The sequence below is a fragment of the Globicephala melas genome, chromosome 11 (genome assembly GCF_963455315.2).
Source record: "Globicephala melas chromosome 11, mGloMel1.2, whole genome shotgun sequence".
NCBI lineage: Eukaryota > Metazoa > Chordata > Mammalia > Artiodactyla > Delphinidae > Globicephala > Globicephala melas.
The window spans coordinates 52,392,554-52,414,703 of record NC_083324.2 but is presented as its reverse complement, the minus strand read 5'-3'; the positions used below and the strand labels follow the sequence as shown (position 1 = coordinate 52,414,703).

The 22,150-nt window shown below is 42.4% G+C and overlaps 1 protein-coding gene across 9 annotated transcripts in view; it reads right to left on the bottom strand.

The window, feature by feature from the left end:
• The window catches only part of OSBPL10 (oxysterol binding protein like 10), a 375,388-nt gene that overhangs the window by 247,388 nt on the left and 105,850 nt on the right, over nt 1-22,150 (bottom strand). Inside the window, exon 2 of one of the 9 annotated variants that reach the window (XM_060307433.2) lies at nt 19,727-19,827. The exons of the other annotated variants lie outside the window; for them this stretch is intronic. Within the exon in view, the coding sequence (XP_060163416.1) occupies nt 19,727-19,776 (50 nt within the window). The 5' untranslated portion in view covers nt 19,777-19,827. The remainder of the gene's footprint in view (nt 1-19,726; nt 19,828-22,150) is intronic. 9 annotated transcript variants of the gene reach the window in all.

Below are 22,150 nucleotides of genomic sequence, written 5' to 3'. Positions count from 1 at the left end.
TCCTGGCTGAAGCCCCAGCCCCTGTCTTCACGTATTTAGAGGGTACATCTATGGCAATACACAGCTGAATAAGCAAATTCCAAAGTAATGAGATGAACCTTGTAATAAAAGATTATCTGATTATCCAGGGGCAGCACGAGAAGGTATTCAGTAAGATGCCAGAGAAATTCTGAATCACCAACCAGGTGCAAAAGGAAATAGATGTTCAAATCAATTAACTCATTAATTATGATTTACCCTTTGATTAAACTCACAGATCAAGTTTCTGACAATACTAGGGAAGAGTTGGGGAGAGGACAGATTGCAGGTTGGTTTCTTAACCAATGCAAACCTGCCTCAGTTGTCTTTCCTAAAATGTACACATTAATGATTTCATGAAGAAATGCACCAATCAACAGAAAAAAAAGTTGACTGAAAGTTAAAATAGCAACAAATTACGCTTACAGTGCACCTTGCATGTGCCCAGAACTGTGTAAGGAGCTGGGGTATTTACATTACTCTCCATTCTCAGGAAAACAATGTACAGTACAGGAAACAATAAAGGATATTGGATCCCTACCTCACACCACAGACACAAAAGTCCAGACAGAGTAAAGACTTAACTGAGAAGGGTAAACTTCTGAAACTTTCAGCAGAAAATAAAGAATATCTTTCTAAAGGGAACCCTCCTACACTGTTGGTAGGAATGTAAATTGGTGCAGCCACTGTGGAGAACGTATGGAGGTTCCTCAAAAAACTAAAAATAGAGCTACTGTATGATCCAACAAGCCCACTCCTGGGCATATATCTGGACAAAACTACAATTCGAAAAGATACATGCACCCCCTATGTTCATAGCAGCATTGTTCACAATTGCCAAGACATGGAAGCAACCTAAATGTCCATCAACAGATGAATGGATAAAGAAGATGTGGTACATATATACAATGGAATATTACTCAGACATAAAAAAAGAATGAAATAATGTTATTTGCAGCTACACGGACCTAGAGATGATCACAGTAAGTGAAGTAAGTCAGACAGAGAAAGACAAATAACATAGGACATGACTTATATGTGGAATCTAAAATATGACACAAATGAACTTATATATGAAACAAAAACAGACTCACAGACACAGAGAACAGACTTGTGGAGGGGGAGTGGAGGAGGGTTGGATTGGGAATTTGGGATTAGCAGATGCAAACTATTATATATAGGATAGATAAACAACAAGGTCCTACTGTATAGCACAGGGAACTATATCCAATATGTTGTAATGAACCACAGTGGAAAAAATATGTAAAATAATATATATGTATAACTGAGTCACTCTGATGTACAGCAGAAATTAACACAATATTATAAATCAACTATACTTCAATTTTAAAAAAAAAGAATATCTTTCTAGCTAACCAGAAAAGAACATATAGAAACCCTGTCACATTAAAATTAAGAACCTCTAGGGGCTTCCCTGGTGGCGCAGTGGTTGAGAGTCCGCCTGCCGATGCAGGGGACACGGGTTCGTGCCCCGGTCCGGGAAGATCCCACATGCTGCGGAGCGGCTGGGCCCGTGAGCCATGGCCGCTGAGCCTGCGCGTCCGGAGCCTGTGCTCCGCAACGGGAGAGGCCGCAGCAGTGAGAGGCCCGCGTACCGCAAAAAAATAAAAAATAAAATAAATAAAATTAAGAACCTCTTGACCTAAGGTCACTATCTGTGGATTGACGGGGTTTGGGTCAGAGCTGGGAGCTACTCTCAGTGAAAGATTTGAGTTGTCAGTTGTGCTGTGGGTTGATGCAGTGATCTGAGAATCAGCAATTTTTTAAAAGTAGGTCTCTGCAGGAAACTCTACTTATGTTTGCTTGTGTTGGCTTCCCAGGCATCTGAGATGAGCCTGCCAGGGGAGATGGCTGTTTCTGTCAGTGAAGGGAGCAGCTGTCAGTGTTGGGAAGCATAATAAAGATAATACAAAAAATAATAAAAATTTGTTTTCCAAAAAAAGCATCACGAAGTTAAAAGACAAGCTATCAATTAAGAAAAGATATGTGTAACACATACATCCAACAAAGGATAAGTATTCAGAATATATAAACAACTCATAAACCAATGTGAAAAACATAAATAACCTACTAGATAACTGAGCAAAAGACACAAGCTGGAATTTCACAAAAGAGGAAGAAAAAATGACCCTTAAACAAATGAAGAGCTGCTCTCTTTCTGAGAATCATGGATACCCAAGTTAACACACCAAGGAGATACTATTTATACCCAGTAGCTTAGCAAAATTAAGAAGTCTAATCACAAACATAGAAAACAAACTATGGTTACCAAAGGGGAAAGGGAGGGGGAAGGGATAAATTAGGAGTTTGGGATTAGCAGATAAAAACTACTATATATAAAATAGATAAGCTCAAGGTCCTACTGTATATAGCACAAGCAACTATACTCAATATCCTGTAATAAACCATAACAGAAAAGAATATGAAAAAGGATATATATATGTACTGACACAACATTGTAAATCAAGTATACTTCAATTTAGTTTTTTTAAAAAAATTAATGTCTAACAATGACAAACACTGAAAAAGATGTAGGATGACAGACGCTTATACTCCACTGGCAGGCATTAAACTGGTACACCTACTTTAGGAAACAAGTTAGCATCATCGTATAAAATTGAGAGTCCAGATACTCTAAAACCCCCAAATCCCATTCCTACATGTACATCACAGAGAAATTCTCGACCGCGTGCACTGGGAGACACACACACACGTGTGCACAGTGGCAACAGTGCTCCTGGGAGCAAAAATGGAACTATCTAAACCCCTACCACCAGGTAAGTAATTCGCACAAAGGAGTGTTCTAAGAATGCACCACAGTTAAACACAATAACAGGGATCAATTGTGGAACCATAATGAGTGAAAACAACAACTACAGAAGACTACATACAACATACTTTTTAAAATATATATATATATATATTTATTTATTTATTTATTTATTTGGTTGTGCTGGGTCTTAGTTGCAGCAGGCGGGCTCCTTAGTTGCAGCTCGCAGCCTCCTTAGCTGTGGCATGCGAACTCAGTTGCTGCATGCATGTGGGATCTAGTTCCCTGACCAGGGATTGAACCCGGGCCCCCTGCATTGGAACAACTTCACCGCCAGGGAAGTCCCCACAACATACTTTTTAAATATATAAAACTGAAAACAAACAAAACTAAATGATAAATTATTTAAATAAATATTATAAAAATAATTTATATTATTATTTATAAAAAGACAAAGCAACGATGAATCAAGGGACTTCCCTGGTGGTCCAGTGGCTAAGACTCCACGCTCCCAGCGCAGGTGGCCCTGGTTCAATCCCTGGTCAGGGAACTAGATCCCACGTGGTGCAACTAAGACCTGGTGCAGACAAATAAATAAATAAATAAAATATTTTTTAAACAATGATGAATCAAAACCCAAGAATTAATGGTAACCTGAAAGGGGGGAGGCGTAGGAGTTGGAGAACGCATGCGTAGGTGAGCTTCTAGTGGTTACATGATCCTTCCTTGATTGAGCAGTGAACTCACACCTGTTCATGTTCTTATTACTCTTATGACATATACTTATATATATATATAACATATACTTACATATACTCTTTTGTATAAACCAAATATTACATTTTTAAAAGCTAGAAAAAATAGTAAATTGGTACAGCCACTATGGAGAACAGAATGGAGGTTCCTTAAAAAACTAAAAATAGAGCTACCATATGATCCAGCAATCCCACTCTTGGGCATATATCTGGAGAAAACTATTATAATTCAAAAAGATACATGCAGGGCTTCCCTGGTGGCGCAGTGGTTGAGAGTCCACCTGCCGATGCAGTGGACACGAGTTCGTGCCCCAGTCCGAAAAGATCCCACGTGCCACGAAGCGGCTGGGTCTGTGAGCCATGGCTGCTGAGCCTGCGCGTCCAGAGCCTATGCTCCACAACGGGAGAGGCCACAACAGTGAGAGGCCCACATACCACACACAAAAAAAAAGATACATGCACCCCAATGTTCACGGAAGCACTATTTACAATACCCAAGACATGGAAACAACCTAAATGTCCATCGACAGATGAATGGATAAAGAAGTGGTACATATATACAATGGAATACTATTCAGCCATAAAAAATAATGAAATAATGCCATCTGCAGCAACATGGATGGACCTAGAGATTATCATACTGAGTGAAGTAAATAAGACAGAGAAAGACAAATATATGATATCACTTATATGGGGAATCTAAAAAATGATACAAATGAACTTACTTATAAAACAAAAACAGACTCACAGACATAGAAAACAAACTTACGGCTACCAAAGGGGAAAGCTGGGGAGGAGGGATAAATAAGGAATTTGGAATTAGCATATATACAATACTATATATAACACAGATAAACAACAAGGACCTACTGTATAGCACAGGGAATTATATTCAGTATTTCGTAATAACTTATAAGGGAAAAGAATCTGGAAAAGAATAGATAGATAGATAGATAGATAGATAAATAGATGTATGACTGAATCACTGTGCTGTACACCTGAAACACAACACTGTAAATCAACTATAACTCAATTTTTAAAAAAAGATAAAAAATAGTCATCTATTCATTTCATCACAGTATAAAATTACAAAATGGAAACAAACAATAAATAAGTGATTTTTTAGATTATATGTGGTATTATTATTCCCGTTTTACTGATGAGGAAACTGAGGTTTAGAAAGGTAGGGTAACTTTCATACATACATTTAAATGGAAGTGACAAAGCTGGGCTTTTTTTTTTTTTTTTGGTACGCGGGCCTCTCACTGTTGCAGCCTCTCCTGCTGCGGAGCACAGGCTCCGGATGCGCAGGCCCAGCGGCCATGGCTCACAGGCCCAGCCACTCTGCGGCATGTGGGATCTTCCCGGACCAGGGCACGAACCCGTGTCCCCTGCATCGGCAGGCAGACCCTCAACCACTGCGCCACCAGGGAAGCCCCTGGGCTTTTATTTAATGTTAAGAGCTGAGGCTTTTAACACTAGGCTATACTATACAGTTTCCACCAGGAAGAAAAGAAATTAGAAATAATTCATATGATTCTACTCTTCTTACAGAACACCTATGCCTTCCAGGAGTGGTAGGACATAAGCACTATTTGCTCAGGATTTCTTAGCTCTAAAGTCACAATTTTTTTTTACATCTTCTTAACATGTTATATTGAACAGACAAAAAAAAATCCTTTAAAATTCAATGAAATTTGCAATTTAAAGAAAACCTATGATAAAGCATTTTCTTTTATTTTTCAAATGCAAAGAGGATGCTGGAGCAAGGAAGAAACCACGCCTTACTACACGATGGGTGGATTGAGTGTTTCATGGTAAAAGTGATAAAGTAACCAGCTCCTGGTTCTTCTTTACTTTTTGGCTCTAAGCTTCAGAGCTCTCTCACAACTCCACGTCCTAAGTAGGTGGTATTTCCTCCAGAAAGAGTTCCTTGCCTACCACATCCAGAACTGGTGCCCCTCCACCGTGCTCCCCCTGTGCCCTGGGACTCCACGCCACGGTCCGGGATCTCCTTCCCTGCCCATTACTCCCAGAGGGAGGGATCCACCAATGACCTTCCACCCACACGTGGCAGATGGTGAGCAACAAATGAATGAACCACCATCCACATAAAGGGATCGAGGGGACACGGGGTAATGGGGAGAATGTGCCCACTGCAATCAGACTGCCCTCTGTTCGAACATCCACTTCAACATCAGCTGGCTCAGCTAAAATAATAAGATCTTACTAAAACCTGCCTGCCTTGAATGATTGGATTAGCGGCGATAATGTATGTGAAAATGGGTCCCAAAGTGATATTAAACTGTGGGTGCACACTGAACGGTGGGGGGGAAGGGGCCCACATTCTGGTTCAACTGGTCCAGAGTGGGAAGTATTCTGTAATAATTCCCAGTACTTCTGTGCAGGTAGGTTTCCAGAGCCTCTGCAAATGAGAGAACAAGGAAAGAAGCAGCACATACGGAGGCTTGCTGGGTCCAACACTTGTCACATTACTTAATAACCTGTCCCTGGGGCTTCCCTGGTGGCGCAGTGGTTGAGAATCCGCCTGCTGATGCGGGGGACACTGGTTCGTGCCCCGGTCTGGGAAGATCCCACATGCCGCGGAGCGGCTGAGCCCGTGGGCCATGGCCGCTGAGCCTGCGCGTCGGATCCTGTGCTCCGCAACGGGAGAGGCCACAACAGTGAGAGGTCCGCGTACCGCCAAAAAAATAAAAAAATTTAAAAAAATTTAAAAAAATAACCTGTCCCTGGAGAGTGGGCACTGCCGCCCTGTCATCAAGCCGTGCCGTTCTCTTCCCACCCTCTTCCTTCTGCCCCTCAAACATCTCAATCACCTTCAAAAATGATCTACCTAAACTTTCATGTAAGTCACTGAATGTAAATATGCTCAAAAGGGGTGTGTGTCTCGTGTGTGTGTCTCGTGTGTGTGTGTGTGTGTGTGTGTGTGTGTGTGTGACAGAGACAGAGAGATCGAGGAGAAGGGAGGAAGGAAGAAAGAAAGGGAAGGGGGGGAGGAAGATATTGGGGAGAGGAGGCAAGAAAGTGACTCCTTTTTCCATCAGAGAATTTAGCAGCTTCAGGTTCTGGTTAATTTGTTAACAGAAAACCTAAATAGCAATTTGTTTCCAACTCTAGCTGTTGCGGCCGACTGGTCCTATATTTCCAGCACGTACTCAGCATAACGAAATCCTCAACAACAAAAATCATTAGAAGAAGGCTGGATCCATCCTTTTTAACCCTAAGACAATTAAATGTCAAAGGTGCCCATCCACTGGCCTTCTCACTCCTCCTGCACATAAACCTCCACTAACAGTATTCCTGGAGAGGGGAGGGAAACAGATCCGAGAAAGGGCACCCTGGCCCAGATGCTGAGACTCAGAGAGACTGAGCCAAACGGCCTCTGCGCCCCTTTAACTCTAATCGGCTACAAAGAGCCTTTGTGCATTGATGCCATCCAACTGGAAAGGAAAAGGAGAAACCACCTCCAAGTTCCATGAGGAAGGCTCATGGCTCTTCCTTCTTCGCAGCAATGATTTTAAAGCTGCCATCTCAGCAATGAGAGGGAATCAGTGCCTGATAAGACATGACGACACAGACGAGTCCCAATGCGTTAGGCTAACTAAAGGAAGCCAGGCAGTAAGTAACTAGTACATTCTGTCTGGTTCCATTTATATGAAATGCTAGACTAGGTAAAACTCATCTATAGTGGGAGAAAATCAGGGTGGTGGCTGCCTGTGATGGGAGGGGCAGGGGCATGAGGGAACTCTGGGAAGGTGGTGATGTTCTATACCTTGACATGGCTTTGGGTAACAGGTGCATGCAGTTGTCAAAACTCAGCAAACACACACTTAAGATTCATGCATTTCATTGTGAAATTTTACATCAAGAGAAAAAAACTGCAAACAGATAGTTAATGATAGGATAAAATGTTTACAAGGAAGTGTACTGATATTGGGGATCTACTTTGAAATGTATAAAGACATAAAATGGGAAATTCCCTGGCAGTCCAGTGGTTTAGGACTCAGCGCTTTCACCGCCAGGGCCCGGGTTCAATCCCTGGTCGGGGAACTAGGATCCTGAAAGCCATGTGGGTGGGGGAAGGAAGGAAGGAAGGGAGGAAGGGAGGGAGGGAGGGAGGGAGGGAGGGAGGAAGGAAGGAAGGAAGGAAGGGAGGGAGGAAGGAAGGAAATGGGTTGACAGATGGATAGATGGAAAGCTATGTAATAAAGCAGGTATAATGAAATGTTCATTGTAGAGTCCAGATGATAGATATATGTGTGCTCCCTATACAACTCTACCAACTTTCCTGTATGCTTGAAATTTTTCAAAATAAAATGTTCAGGGAGCAAGGGGAAAGTTAGCCATACGGGGGGTGGGGGGTAGGTAAGCTAACTGCTAAGAAAAAGCACAGAAGCTACTGTACCCACTGGGGTTTAAGGCAGCTGTGACCTGCTCTGACAAAAGGAAAAGAGAAAGAGGGCAAAGTTGAGCATGATAGCAGTCATTTATTGGGCAACCACCATACATCAGAGATGTGCGTTAGAGAGTCACCTGTTATCTGACTTTACCATCACAAGCTCCCTGCATGATAAGCATATCATCATTTTATAGATAAGCAGACTAAAACTCAGAATGGCGTAATAACTTACCTGTGGTCATCAGGCTGGAAACTGAAACTGGTTCTGCCAGCCACGAAACCCCAGGGCTACATAGGAAAGAGCACCATGAGCCCAGCACTTCTTCCCTCTTCCCAAGGTCAGGACCATGCCAAGGGCACAGGCATGGCAGGAAACTACTCCTACACAGTAGTGCCACCTGCCACACAGTGGTAACAGCACTGACAGCTGCACTGAATCCCAGTCACTGAATTCTCCCAATAGCCCCGGAGTCTCCCACACTCAGTCCTTCTCCCTCTGCTCTTTGCACTTCAAGAATCTATCCACCCACCAGAGTTTTAGTCATCACATCTATGCAAACACCCCTGGTCACAAATATTGCAAAGTTCAGCACTATCCAACAGTCTTCAAGCCCACCTGCCTTCCTGCTCTGCAGAGGTGAGAAAGCTAGACGCTCCCTTCACCGACTCTCTTGCAGCTAGATTCTTACAGGCAGATGCACCCATGCAAGATTTCAAATGCAGAGGGGAACAACAGGAGGCAGCAGCCACAGGCTGGGAGGTCAGAACTTGCAGCAAGACAGGACAGTGGGAGGCGTGTTTGATGTCTTGGAGCAGCTGTGCAGAGGGTTTAGTGTTCTGCCTCTACTGTCACAGGTACTGGGGTGGGAGTGAATTAGAACCATGTTATGGTTGCGATTTGGTTGGAGACAAGTTGTGTCATTGCTGAACGTGTAGCACTGAAGCTTGGTTCTCCCAGAAATACTGTCTAATTAAACCTGTCTAATAAATCGCCTGCTGCTTAGATGGCTTAGAAGGAATCTACTGTCTGCAACGAAGATCCTAACTCTGCTTCTGAGCAGCTCCGAGACAGTCTCCCAAGTTACGAGCCTACACAACGGCCTGCCAGACAACAAAACTCCCTAGTACAGGACATAAGCTTCCCACTTTCCATGTTGGAGGGAGGGCAGGAGAGGACAAGAGGAACAGGGAGAACATATAACAGTCTGTCAGCTTCTAGGAATATACACACGGTCTCCCAGAAAAGCAAACCTAGAACAGCCTTTCAAATATCCAAGGTAACAGCAACAAGAGAGCACATAAAAAATGAGGGCCTTTCAAGGACCTCTGCCTCACACCCTAGACTAGGATTTGGAATAAAGCAGGTCATTCTTGGAGGCCACTTCAGGTAAGAATCATCTCATTCAAAAGTCATGTTGGCATGGTGATTTGAGAACAGCCTAATGATGTACAAAGGCATGACTGTTTTTTAACTACCACAACTTACACAGAAATAAATATTTTTGTTCCCTCCAATGAAAGACCCTCAGAGGCTCCTGGCTTATTGTCATTACCCATAACCTTTAGGTCCGTTGAGACAAATCCATCTGCTCTGAGCATGGTTATGAGATTGGGAAACAGCAGAAAGCAAGTCAGAGCGATTTTTAGTCAAAAATGAGGTAAGACCACAAAGCGGGCAGACTTCTTTTCTGCGGTGGCTTGTACTTGTTCTGAAGGCAATTCCAAAAAAGTAGCTTTCAAAATAATTTGAGCGATGGTAGCACTGTTGTAAAAAGGACTCTTGCCATTCTTGGAGATACATATATTTGGGAATTCCTGTTGGGGAAAATACACCTTCAGAGTCACTTCATATAGTGTGAGATTGAAATGTGGTCATTTGTTTCTTGGTTAATTGTGTGTGCACCAACCAAGAAGAAAGAAAAAATTTTTAATCTGCTGTGGTCTAGCCTCTGCGGCCATTGGCAAAGGTGCAGGAAGGCTCATGCCGCCATGAAACCTGGGGACCACAAAGTTAACTTAGAGCGACAGTGTGACTTTGGCACTGAATAGCCATTTACCTGATTCACTTTAGTCCTGGCCTGATTTCTTCCAATAGCTGGCCCTCTGGCTACTGCTCAGGGCTTAAGTAAAGAGTGAATTATAACTCTTTTATCGAAAAAGTCAAAAAGCAGAAAATGACACTGCTCCTCACAAATCAGTCCTTAAAAGATCTTCTCCACCAAAACTCATTTATACCTTTCAGGCTTTACTAGATCTCAATGTACCTGTCAGATACGCAGGTGCATCTGGCTCTTGAATAAAACCAACTGGTAGGCACACACATCAAGGCTTTGCGAAAGTAAAAGTACAAAATGACAGGACTCAAAAGAAATGTACAAAAATGAAGATACAGTTGTATGATCCCAAGAGCAGTGAGATTAAGGGAAAATTTTTCCCAGAAGAAGCCTTTTTTGTTATAATAACTGAGAAGTTATTGAAAAATAATACAAAAGCATCTTCCTCACCACAGATACTAAATCTCAACTGAGATGTTTATGTCCCAAGTACTGGATTCTCTCCTCCGTCACCCACAGAAGCCAGGGTGCTTCAGCCTTGTTTTCCAAAAAGCTGCTAAACCAGAGATAAGCAAACAATGGCCTATGGGCCAAATGCAGCCCACCACTTGTTTTTTGTAAATAACGTGTTCTTGGAACACAGCCATGTCTGTTTGTTTACATACCGTCCATGGCTGCTTTCATGCTACAACAGCAGAGTTGAAATTACTTACTATCTGACCCTTTACAGAAAGTTTGCCAACCCCTATACCTAACCAGAGGAAGAGCCACTGCAGCACATGGAAAGCTCACTAGTGCACCATGGGAAGTGTCCCCCAAAGGTCAAACACCATCTCTAGGGAGCCAGGGTGTGATCCAAAAGAGCAGTTCTTCAAGAATGGAGGAGTGTGCAAGAAAAACAAACATGCCACATCTTCCAACGTGCCAAGGTCCAGGCCAGAGCCACTGCCAAGCAACTAAAGAATGCTCTGTCCTAAGACCTGCTAGGAAACATCAGTCCCCAGGGAAGTCTCAAATGTTTAATGCAACCTAATCAGATTTAGCTAGGTACCTTCCAGAATTCAGAAGTGCATCTTCTATTTCATCATCTCCAGAAACAGTGCACTATCTACTGACAGATTCAAAGCAGTCCTAAAGACTGGTTCTTTATTCATAATTTGGAAAATAAAATAAAAGCAACATTGGCTACAGAAAGCTACTACTAAACCTAGTTCTGGACTTCCCTGATGGCACAGTGCTTAAGAATCCGCCTGTCAATGAAGAGGACACAGGTTCGAGCCCTGGTCCGGGAAGATCCCACATGCTGTGGAGCAACTAAGCCCGTGCGCCACAACTACTGAGCCTGCGCTCTAAAGCCCGCGAGCTACAACTACTGAGCCCATGTGTCACAACTATTGAAGCCTGCGCGCCTAAAGTCGGTGCTCCTCAATGAGCAGCCACCGCAATGAGAAGACTGCGCACCGCAACAAAGAGTAGCCCCCGCTTGCCTCAACTAGAGAAAAGCCCACGTGCGGCAATGAAGACCCAACGCGGCCAAAAATTAATTCATCAATTAATTCGTTAATTAAAAGTTAAAAAGAAACAGTTCTCTTTGCGATACAGGGAATCGCAGGTGGTCCAGTGGTTAGGACTCCGCACGTTCACTGCCAAGGGCCCAGGTTCAATCCCTGGTTAGAGAACTAAGATCCCACAAACCCTACGGCCAAAAAAAAAAAGTGACTTATTCTTTGCAATATATTAGAGGAAATTAGCATCAGACTCAGAGATAAGATATCCCCAACACGATCTTTTAATACCCCAGGAACACAGGGTTCAAAAATAGCTCTCTGCACGTTTTGAAATGCTTCTCCATCATTCAAAACAGCTTATAAACTAAAATGTGGAATGAATCTCAGGGCACTGGCCAGATAATGAGAAACCAGTGGGTATTCTTTGCTGTATAACAAAACCACAGGGCAGAAAGACCATATTTAGCATCACTCTTCTGGAGTTTTTCCAAAATTGCCTGAGGAGCAGAGATCCAGTTTCTTGTTCTGACTCTGCCACAAAGTCAGAGTATAACTTTGAATTAAATGTCATCTCTTTGGGGCTGTTTCCTTACCTGTGAGATGAGGGCAAGTTCATCTGAGGGCCTTCGGGGTCCCGGAATAATTTTCTGAGAAGGAAAATGTCAGCATACCCCTGCCTTTTACTGTTAAGCAATTTTTATTTATTTTGGAAAATGCTTCCAGAAAAAGAATAGAGGTAAAACGTCAGGATTATTCCTGAGTTGTAACATGTGGTCATAGGGTTACTTACAATCAAGTTCTCTCCAATGCTGAGAATGAAAAAGTTTCCTAGCAGTTAAGAAATATAAAACTCTCCCTCCTGGGGTCTGATGTATTCTGTTGTAAAATGGTTCCTCCAAACTCCCTGGCACAGAGAGGGCCATCTTAGAGCCATGCTGAATGTTTAAAAAACTACGTACAAAAAAGCTTCCACGAGCAACAAACAGCTCAAGACACAGGGCAAACGGGGAACCTCGGAGGTCCCTTCCTTTTTTTTTAACTTTTTCAGGGCAGGAGCAGCGCCCCACCACAGCAAGTGGGATCTTAGTTCTCCAACCAGCGTCCCCTACAGTGGAAGTGCAGAGTCTTAACCACTGGAACGCCAGGGAAGTCCCAGAGGTCCCTTCCTGAACTTGTTTTTGGGTTTTATCAACCTAACTAAAGTACCCTTCCCCTGTGGCCCAGGATGCCAGAGGTACCACGTAAAGTAAGGCTGGCACCAGCCACACCCCACTTGTCATTCAGACCCTCAGCTACACTCACCAAGTTCAACAACGTGAAGTAAACATTTTTTTCCATTTTTATTACAGTAAAATTTACAATGTTGTGTTAGTTTCAGGGGTGCACCAAAGTGATTCTTATATATATGTATATGTCTATATACATATACATTCTTTTTCAGATTCTTTTCCATTATAGTTTATTACAAGATATTGAATATAGTTCCCTGTGCTCTACAGTAGGTCCTTGTTGGTTATCTATTTTATGTATAATAATGTGTATCTGTTAATCCCAAACTCCTAATTTATCCCTCCCTACACTTTCCTCTTTGGTAACCATAACTTTGTTTTCTATGTCTGTGGGTCTATTAACATGATGTAAAATTAAACAAATCAGAACCCTGCATGCACATTCAGGATAACAAGAGCATTTGCATCGATTCGGATTATAAAGACTATGGAAATGAGGTGCAACAGGGGAAACCAGTTTAAATATTCTGTTGTCTGGTCAAATTTCTAACTCAGATCCAATTGACCTAAATGAGACAGCAAGGCTAGAATGGACACCAGAAGGTTGCAAGCTAGCGTACATAATGCTCCCCCACAGCTTAAAACTATCCAGTTCTGAGTGAGCATGGGAGTTCCTTTTGCAGCTCTGTCTCCCTTTTCATCGGCTCAGAAACCAAATGAGTGGCTCTGAACCTTCCTGACTTCCTGGAAACTGCCACAAGAGACTGCATGACCACCTCTCTCCCCCTTTCAAGGGCATCAGTCACTGTCATACACACACACACACACACGTGCGCGCGCGCGCGCATGCCATAGCTCATAAATGCCCAGATGCCTCCTTCTGTTAATGTCTCATCACGAAGCCAGAGCTGTATCTTTTATTTGCCAGAGCTGTTTTAGAGCCTCCGTGTCGAACTCACCCCAAAAAGAATACTTCTAAGCAAGTCTATAACAAACCGAAATCTGAAGCTGTGCCAATCCCTTGTTGGCTCAACCATCAAATACTGAAGACCTACCAGGCAAACACGAAGCCCATGGCTGCGTTCTTGGCACGACTTTGTCACGAGCCACCAAACAAGGTGTAGGAGAACCCAAGCGCCAGGGAGGCTCCGGGAGAAAAGTGACCCCGGAAAACTCAGAAGGCTAGCAACTCTCCACTTTATAATTTAAAATATAATACGAGAGGCTGGGGGCATGCACATGGGGTACATGGGAACTCTGTAGTTCCACTCAATTTTGCTATGAGCCTAAAACTGCTCTAAAAAGAGTCTATTTTTAAAGAGAGATAGAGATCATTATTAATGTTTTTTGTTTTCTCTGTAGCCTTTTCTGAATTTTCCAAGTTTTTTATAAGGAACATGAAATAATACCTTTACAACTAGAAAACTAAGTCATTAAAACAGAGAATGACCCCCCCCTTTTGTGTATTAAAAAAAGACACAAAAGTCACTGAACTATACACTGAAAACAGGTACCTTTGTTAATTATTCCACCATAAGGTTAATTTTAAGAAGTATTTTTAAAAGCCCTAGAAATCTTACTTTTCACTTTATTTTTTTAAATTAATTTATTATTTATTTTTGGTTGTGTTGGGTCTTTGTTGCTGTGCGCAGGCTTTCTTTAGTTGCGGCAAGCGGGGGCTACTTTTCGTTGCGGTGCGCGGGCTCTAGGTGAGCGGGCTCAGTAGTTGTGGCACACGGGCTCTAGAGCACAGGCTCAGTAGTTGTGGCGCACAGGCTTAGTTGCTCCGCGGTATGCGGGACCTTCCCAGCCCATGACTCAAACCCGTGCCCCTGCATTGGCAGGCAGATTCTTAACCTCTGTGCCACCAGGGAAGTCCCACATTTCACTTTAAACAGTATATATTATAGTGTATGTTATAATCTCTTAAAAACTTTTTATTGCAATATAGTTGATGTACAATATTACATAAGTTACAGGTGTACAATATAGTGATTCACAATTTTTAAATGTTATACTCTATTTATAGTTATTATAAAATACTGGCTGTATTCCCCGTGTTGTACAACATATCCCTGTAGCTTATTTTATACATAATAGTTTATAACCTCTTAATCCCCTACCCTCTATTGCCCCTCCCCATGTATGTCATAATCTTTAGGGAAAGTTAATTTGTGTAAACTAGCAGTAGATGTTCCTGTTAAATTTGTTTTGCCTTTCAAGATAATTAAAGTAAGTTCTCTAATTCTGGTGCCACCAATTTGAGATTTGGGGTCCCGTAGCCAACTGTCACTAAAGGTAACGATTATAATTCTGTAGAATAAACGGTTTGCTAAGCAAATAATAATAAAAAAAAGTTATTGCATAATGGATACAGAGTTTCTCTTTAGGAGGATGAAAACGTTCTAGAGACGGAGAATGGTGATGGCTTCCCAACAGTGTGAGTATACTTAATGCCACTGAACTGTCTCCTTCAAAATGGTTACAATGGTACAGTTTATGTTAAGTATATTTTACCATAGTAAAAGGAACTTCAGCTTCCACCTAAACACAGTTTTCTGGAGATTCCATACTTTTTAAACGGGAACTAATACAGGAAGAATGTCACAAATGCTCTGCTGGGTGCCGCATATGCTTTACCAGCAAGAAGTCTAAAATTAGGGTTTCAGTCTCTTCCATTACACTAGTCGTTAATGCAAGGTCCCTGAGACAAAATTTGTCATTTGGTGATCTTCACAGAGACCACAGAGGCACAGAGAGGTGTGTCTAGGGAAACACACCCAAACCTGCAAGGCCTTCTCTGAAATCACTGCTACTCTGATTCCATCCATTCTAACAAATATTTATTGAGAGCCGACTACAGCCCGGCACTGCGCCAGGACTTAGGGCAACACCTGCTCTCCTGGATCCTGCCTTCAGTCAAACTATTTCATTGATTTGTTGATTTCAAATAACATTACGGGTGGGCGGGGAAGGGATGAATTGGGAGTTTGGGATTAGCAGATGCAAACTATTATATATAGAATGGATAAACAACAAGGTCCTACTGTATAGCACAGGGAACTATATTCAATATCCTGTGATAAACCATAACAGAAAAGCATATGAAAAAGAATGTATATATATGTATAAATGAATCACTTTGCTATACAGCAGAAACTAAGACAACACTGTAAATGTACTATACTTCAATTAAAAAGTTAAAATTAAAAAAATAAACCATCAAATCAAATAATATTACAGGACACAGTATGACTTGTATGTCTCAAGGGAGCCATGTGTTTTCTTCTTTCCTTTTTATTTCTTTTTCTTTATACTCTGAAATGATTCAAACTTACAGAAGAGTTGCAAGAATATTACAGAGAACTCCTATATTGTTGAACCCATATTTAACAGTTACTGATGTTCTGGTATCTGCTTTATCCTGGCTCTGGCTCCCTCCCTCCCTTCTCCTGCCCTGCCCCTTGCTTTCCTCCCCTCCATCCACACCCAGCCAGCTGCCTCCTCCTCCCCTTCCCTCTCCCTTTCTCCTTACAGACAGGTGTTCTGGAACCACTGTGAGGCACAGACATCTCCTTTTATTCCTAAACACTTCATCATGTATTTTCCAAGAATAAGAACCTTCTCTTATTTAACCACAGTACAATTATCAATTTCTGGCAGTTAACATTGATTCAATAGTATTTTACCTAATACATAGCCCATACTCAAAAGTTGCCAATTGTCCAAACAATGGGAAAAGCGGTGGTACCAGGTTTTTTCTTTTATTTTTTTTTGCGGTACGCGGGCCTCTCACTGATGTGGCCCCTCCCATTGCGGAGCACAGGCTCCGGACGCGCAGGCTCAGCAGCCATGGCTCACGGGCACAGCCGCTCCGTGGCATGTGGGATCTTCCCGGACCGGGGCACGAACCCGTGTGCCCTGCATCGGCAGGCGGACTCTCAACCACTGTGCCACCAGGGAAGCCCAGTACCCAGGTTTTAAAATACTGATTTGAAGGCTCCTTCCTCAGCCACCCAATGGACTGACAGCCCTCCAGGAGACCTGGTTTACTTCCCACAAGACCTTTCCTAAAGGACTCCAGGCAGACGGAAATTCTCCCTATTTTATAACTTCTGCCTGTGTTACTTAACAAAGCTCTTAACAACCACCTCACATTTAACCTGAATTCATGATATGACTTAATTCTATTTTCCTTTCGTTTTAGTCACTGAAAATCTCTGGATAAAAATATTTTCTTGTAATAAAATTCTGAAGCATCACCCTCCCCCCCCCCCAATTAGAAACTGTTCAAAGCCCAGTAGCCCTTCTGCTTGGCGCCTCTCAGCACTACAATTTAAAGCAGTATTTCTCAACCTTTTTTATCATCATCAGTTTCCTAGGGAGCCTTTTCAGACAAATTTCCTTAAGCATCCCTCCAATGAAATTAATACAAGAGATAGACTGTTCATCTATTCATGTACTCTACCTATATCTGCACTTTATACATTAAAAAGTGAGACATTTTCACCACCACCACCCCAGGAACCATTTTTTATCACCCCCATTTAGAATGTATTGTCTAAGGCCATTCACAAGCTAGGGTGGGGAGAAAAAGGAGAGAGATCAAGGTGTTACCTGTGTGAGACAGGACCCCAGTCCAGCCCGGGATCCTCAGAGCCGAAGGATCAGAGCTCTCACGGCCCCTCTTCTACAGATGTGGTCTAGGGTCTACCCCGGCCCCATAACAGGCTCAAAGTACTACAGAAGACTTTGCATATTTAAAGCTGGAATGGAAGTCTTAGGGGAATAAAGGAAAATCCCCCTCTTGTAAAGGGGATGGATGAACCTGGATTGTCTAAAGGTTCCTTCCACAGATGTCTCCCTCGTGACTCAGTCTACTCAGCAGTCTTAACAGGGGAGCTGTGGTCTCAGAACCTCTTTGGAGGCCATTCATCCACACATTAGGACCAATGCATATATATACATACATACATTTTCTTTTTCTGGCTGTGCCACGAGGCTTGCGGGGTTGAACCCAATATATTTACATTAAGCCTGAATTGGAGTTCCCTAAATTGTCTGAAAAAGTATCTCCAGGGACTTCCCTGGCGGTCCAGTGGTTAGGACTCTGCCTTTCCACTGCAGGGTACATGGGTTCAATCCCTGGTCAGGGAACTAAGATCCCACATGCCCCAAGGCCAAAAAAAAAAAAAAAAAAGTATCTCCAGGTGGCTCCAAAACTGATTTTTTAGATATTTACCTAAAATAATGGCAAGTGCCAGACAGGGAGAGGACCTCATAAAAAGAGATTAACAGCACCCCGCCCTGTAATGTTTGTGTGCTTTCCAAAAATATGAGCAAGTATCAAGTTCTCGTGACTTTATGCAGGTGATATTCAGGAAAAGTAAATATACAAATAAGACAGTCTGTGAAAGAACACAAATTCAGGGGAAATTTTGAATACATATGACGTAAGCAGGGGTTGTGCTTTCTTTCTAGAACACAGCTCTAAAATTATAAACTAAAGATTTTTTAAAATCAATCAGGATATAGAAGAACTGAAAAATATCAACAAGAACTGGATTTAATTGACATTCACAGAACAATTCTCCCAATGACAAAGAATACATAGGGCTTCCCTGGTGGCGCAGTGGTTGGGAGTCCGCCTGCCGATGCAGGGGACACGGGTTCGTGCCCCGGTCCGGGAGGATCCCACGTGCTGCGGAGCGGCTAGGCCCATGGGCCATGGCCGCTGAGCCTGCGTGTCCGGAGCCTGTGCTCCGCGGTGGGAGAGGCCACAGCAGCGAGAGGCCCGCGTACCAGCAAAAAAAAAAAAGAATACATATTATTTTCAAGTATATATGGAACATTCACCAAGATAGAACATAACCAAGGTCATAAAACAACCCATAAAAAATTTAAAAACTGAAATGATACAAAATATGTTCTCTGACCATAATGAAATTAAACTAGAAATGAATAACAGAAAGATAACAGGAAAACCTTCAAACCCTTGGAAATTAACACACTTCTAAATAATCCATGAGTCAAAGAGAAAGACTCAAGGGAAACTAGAAAATACTTTGAACTGAACTAAAATTAAAATACTACATATCAAAATTTGTGAAGGCAACTAAAGCAGTGCTTCAAGGGAAACTTATAGCATTAAATATTTACATTAGAAAAGATGAAATAATTTAAGCTTCTACTTTAAGAAACTAAAAAAAGAAGAAACTAAACATAAATAGCAGAAGGAAAGAATTAAAAAGATTAGAGCAGAAGCAAAAAAAAATTAAAAATAGAAAACAGTAAAGACCACCAGTGAAACAAAAAGCTGGCTCTTAGTAAGATCAATAAATTGATAAATCTCTAGCAAGACTGTCAAAGACACAAATTACCAATATCAGGAAAAGGAAAAAGGGAATATCACTATAGGCTTCAAGATATTGAAAGGATAATTAGGGAATAATACAAGCAACTCTATACACCCTATAAATTCAACAATTTATAAGAAATAGACCAATTCCTCAAACAGCATTTACTACCAAAACATACCCAAGATGAAACAGATAATCTGAATAGCTTTACAACTATTTTTAAATTGAATCTGTAGTTAAAAACCCTTCCAAAAAAGAAATCTCCAGGCCAGATGGTTTCCCTGGTGATTTCTACCAAATATTTAAAGAAGAAATAACACCAACTCTACACAATTTCTTCCAGAAAATATAACAAGAAGGATACTTCCCAACTCATTTTAAGGCCAGCATTACCCTGATACCAAAACCAGACAAAGACAGTAATAGAAAACTACAAATATCTTTCATAAACATAGATGCAAGAGTCCTGAACAAAATATCAGCAAATTGCATCCAGCAACATAAATAAAGAATAATACACCATAACCAAGTGAGGTTTATCCCAGGATAGCAAGGCTGCTTCAAAATTCAAAAAGCAATCAGTGTAACCTACCACATTAATAGTTGAAAGCAGCAATCAGAAAAGGGCCAGACAGTAACCATTTCAGTCTTTGCTGGCCTCAAGGTCTCTGCAGCAACTATTCAACTTTGTCACTGTAGAGTGAAAACAGACATAGGCAATATGTAAACAAATGGGCATGACTGTGTTTCAGTAACACTTTATTTACAAAAGCAGGTAGCAGACCCTTTCAAAATAAAAAACACTCAACAAACTGGGAACAGAAGGAAGCTACCTCAGCAAAATAAAGGCCATTTATGAAAAGTCCACAGCTAACATCATACTCAATAGCAAAAGACAGAAAGCTTTTCCTCTAAGATTAGGAACAAAGCAAGGATGCCCACTCTCACCATATCTATTCAATATAGTATTAGAAGTCCTAGCCAGAGCAATTAGGCAAGACAAAGAAATAAAAGGCATCCAAACTGGAATGGAAGAAATAAAATTATCTCTGCAAATGACATGTATACAAACTCCTAAAGAGGGACTTCCCTGGTGGTCCAGTGGTTAAGAATCCACCTTACAATGCAGGGGACGCCAGTTCAATCCCTGGTCGGGGAACTAAGATCCCACATGCCACAGGGCAACTGAGCCCGTGTGCCATAGCTACAGAACCCACGCACTCTGGAGCCCAAGCACCACAACTACTAAGCTGGCACACCACGACTAGAGAGCCCGTGCACCACAACTAATAAGCCCGCGCACCACAACTAGAGAGAAGCCCGCGCACTGCAATGAAAAGCCCGCGTGCCACAACTAAGACTCAACACAGCCAAAAAATAAATATTTCCTAAATAAAGAAACCCCTAGGGCTTCCCTCACAGCACAGTGGTTAGGAATCCACCTGCCAATGCAGGGGACACGGGATCGAGCTCTGGTCTGGGAGGATCTCACATGCCGTGAAGCAACTAAGCCCATGTGCCACAACTACTAAGCCTGCGCTCTAGAGCCCACGAGCCACAACTACTGAGCCTGCATGCCACAACTACTGAAGCCCACACACCTGCACTGCAACGAAAGATCCCACATGCCTCAACGAAGATCCCGCATGCTGCACCTAACACATGGCACAATCAAAAAATAAAAAATAAATAAAAAGATGTCCATACTACCCAAAGGGATCTACAGATTCAAAGCAATCCCTAGCAAAATCTCAGTGGCAGTTTTTTGGGGTTTTTTTGCGGTACGCAGGCCTCTCACTGCTGTGGCCTCTCCCGCCGCGGAGCACAGGCTCCGGACGCGCAGGCTCAGCAGCCACGGCTCACAGGCCCAGCTGCTCCGCAGCATGTGGGATCCTCCCAGACCGGGACACGAACCCGTGTCCCCTGCATCAGCAGGCGGACTCCCAACCACTGCACCACCAGGGAAGCCCTCAGTGACAGTTTTTGAAGAAACAGAAAATTCATCCTAAAATTCATATGGACTCTCGAGGGACCCCGAATAGCCAAATAATTTTGAAAAAGAAAAACAAAGTTGAAGGACTCACACTTCTGATTTCAAAACATATTACAAAGCTATAGTAATCAAAACAGTGTGGTGCTGGCACAAAGAAAGTGGATCAATGAAGTAGAACAGAGAGCCCATACAGTATATTGTTCTGTATATGATCATATGATCTTTAACAAAGGTGTCAAAATTACTCAGTAGGAAAAGGAGAGTCTCTTCAACAAATGGTGTTGGGAAAATTGGATATCCACATGCAAAAGAATGAAGCCAGGCCCGTATCTTACAATATGCAAAAATTAACTCAAAATTAGATTAAATATCTAAACAAAAGACCTAAAACTATAAAACTCCAGAAGATGACATAGGAGAAAAGCTTCATGACATTGGACTTGGCAGTGATTTCTTGAATATGACACCAAAAGCACAGGCAACAAAAGCAAAAACAGACAAATGGGACAACATCCAATTTTAAAGCTTTTGTGCATCAAAGGACACGATCAACAGAGTGGAAAGGCAGCCAAAGGAATGGGAGAAAATATCTGAACCACTTCCTGTCCAAAGTCTTCATCTACAGTCCTGCAGTCAAGGCCACCAGACATGCCCAGACCTGCTCCCAGAAGCTGGCCCATCGTCACACAAAACTCCCAAGGCACATTCCCTTTGCCTTTTTTTTTTTAAATAAATTTATTTATTTTATTTATTTATTTTTGGCTGTGTTGGGTCTTCGTTGCTGCGCACAGGCTCTCTAGTTGCGGTGAGCGGGGGCTACTCTTCTTTGCGGTGCACAGGCTTCTCACTTTGGTGGCTTCTCTCGTTGTGGAGCACGGGCTCTAGGCACGCAGGCTCAGTAGTTGTGGCACACGGGCTTAGTTGCTCCACGGCATATGGGATCTTCCCGGACCAGGGATCGAACCTGTGTCCCCTGCATTGGCAGGCGGATTCTTACCCACTGTGCCACCAGGGAAGCCCCCC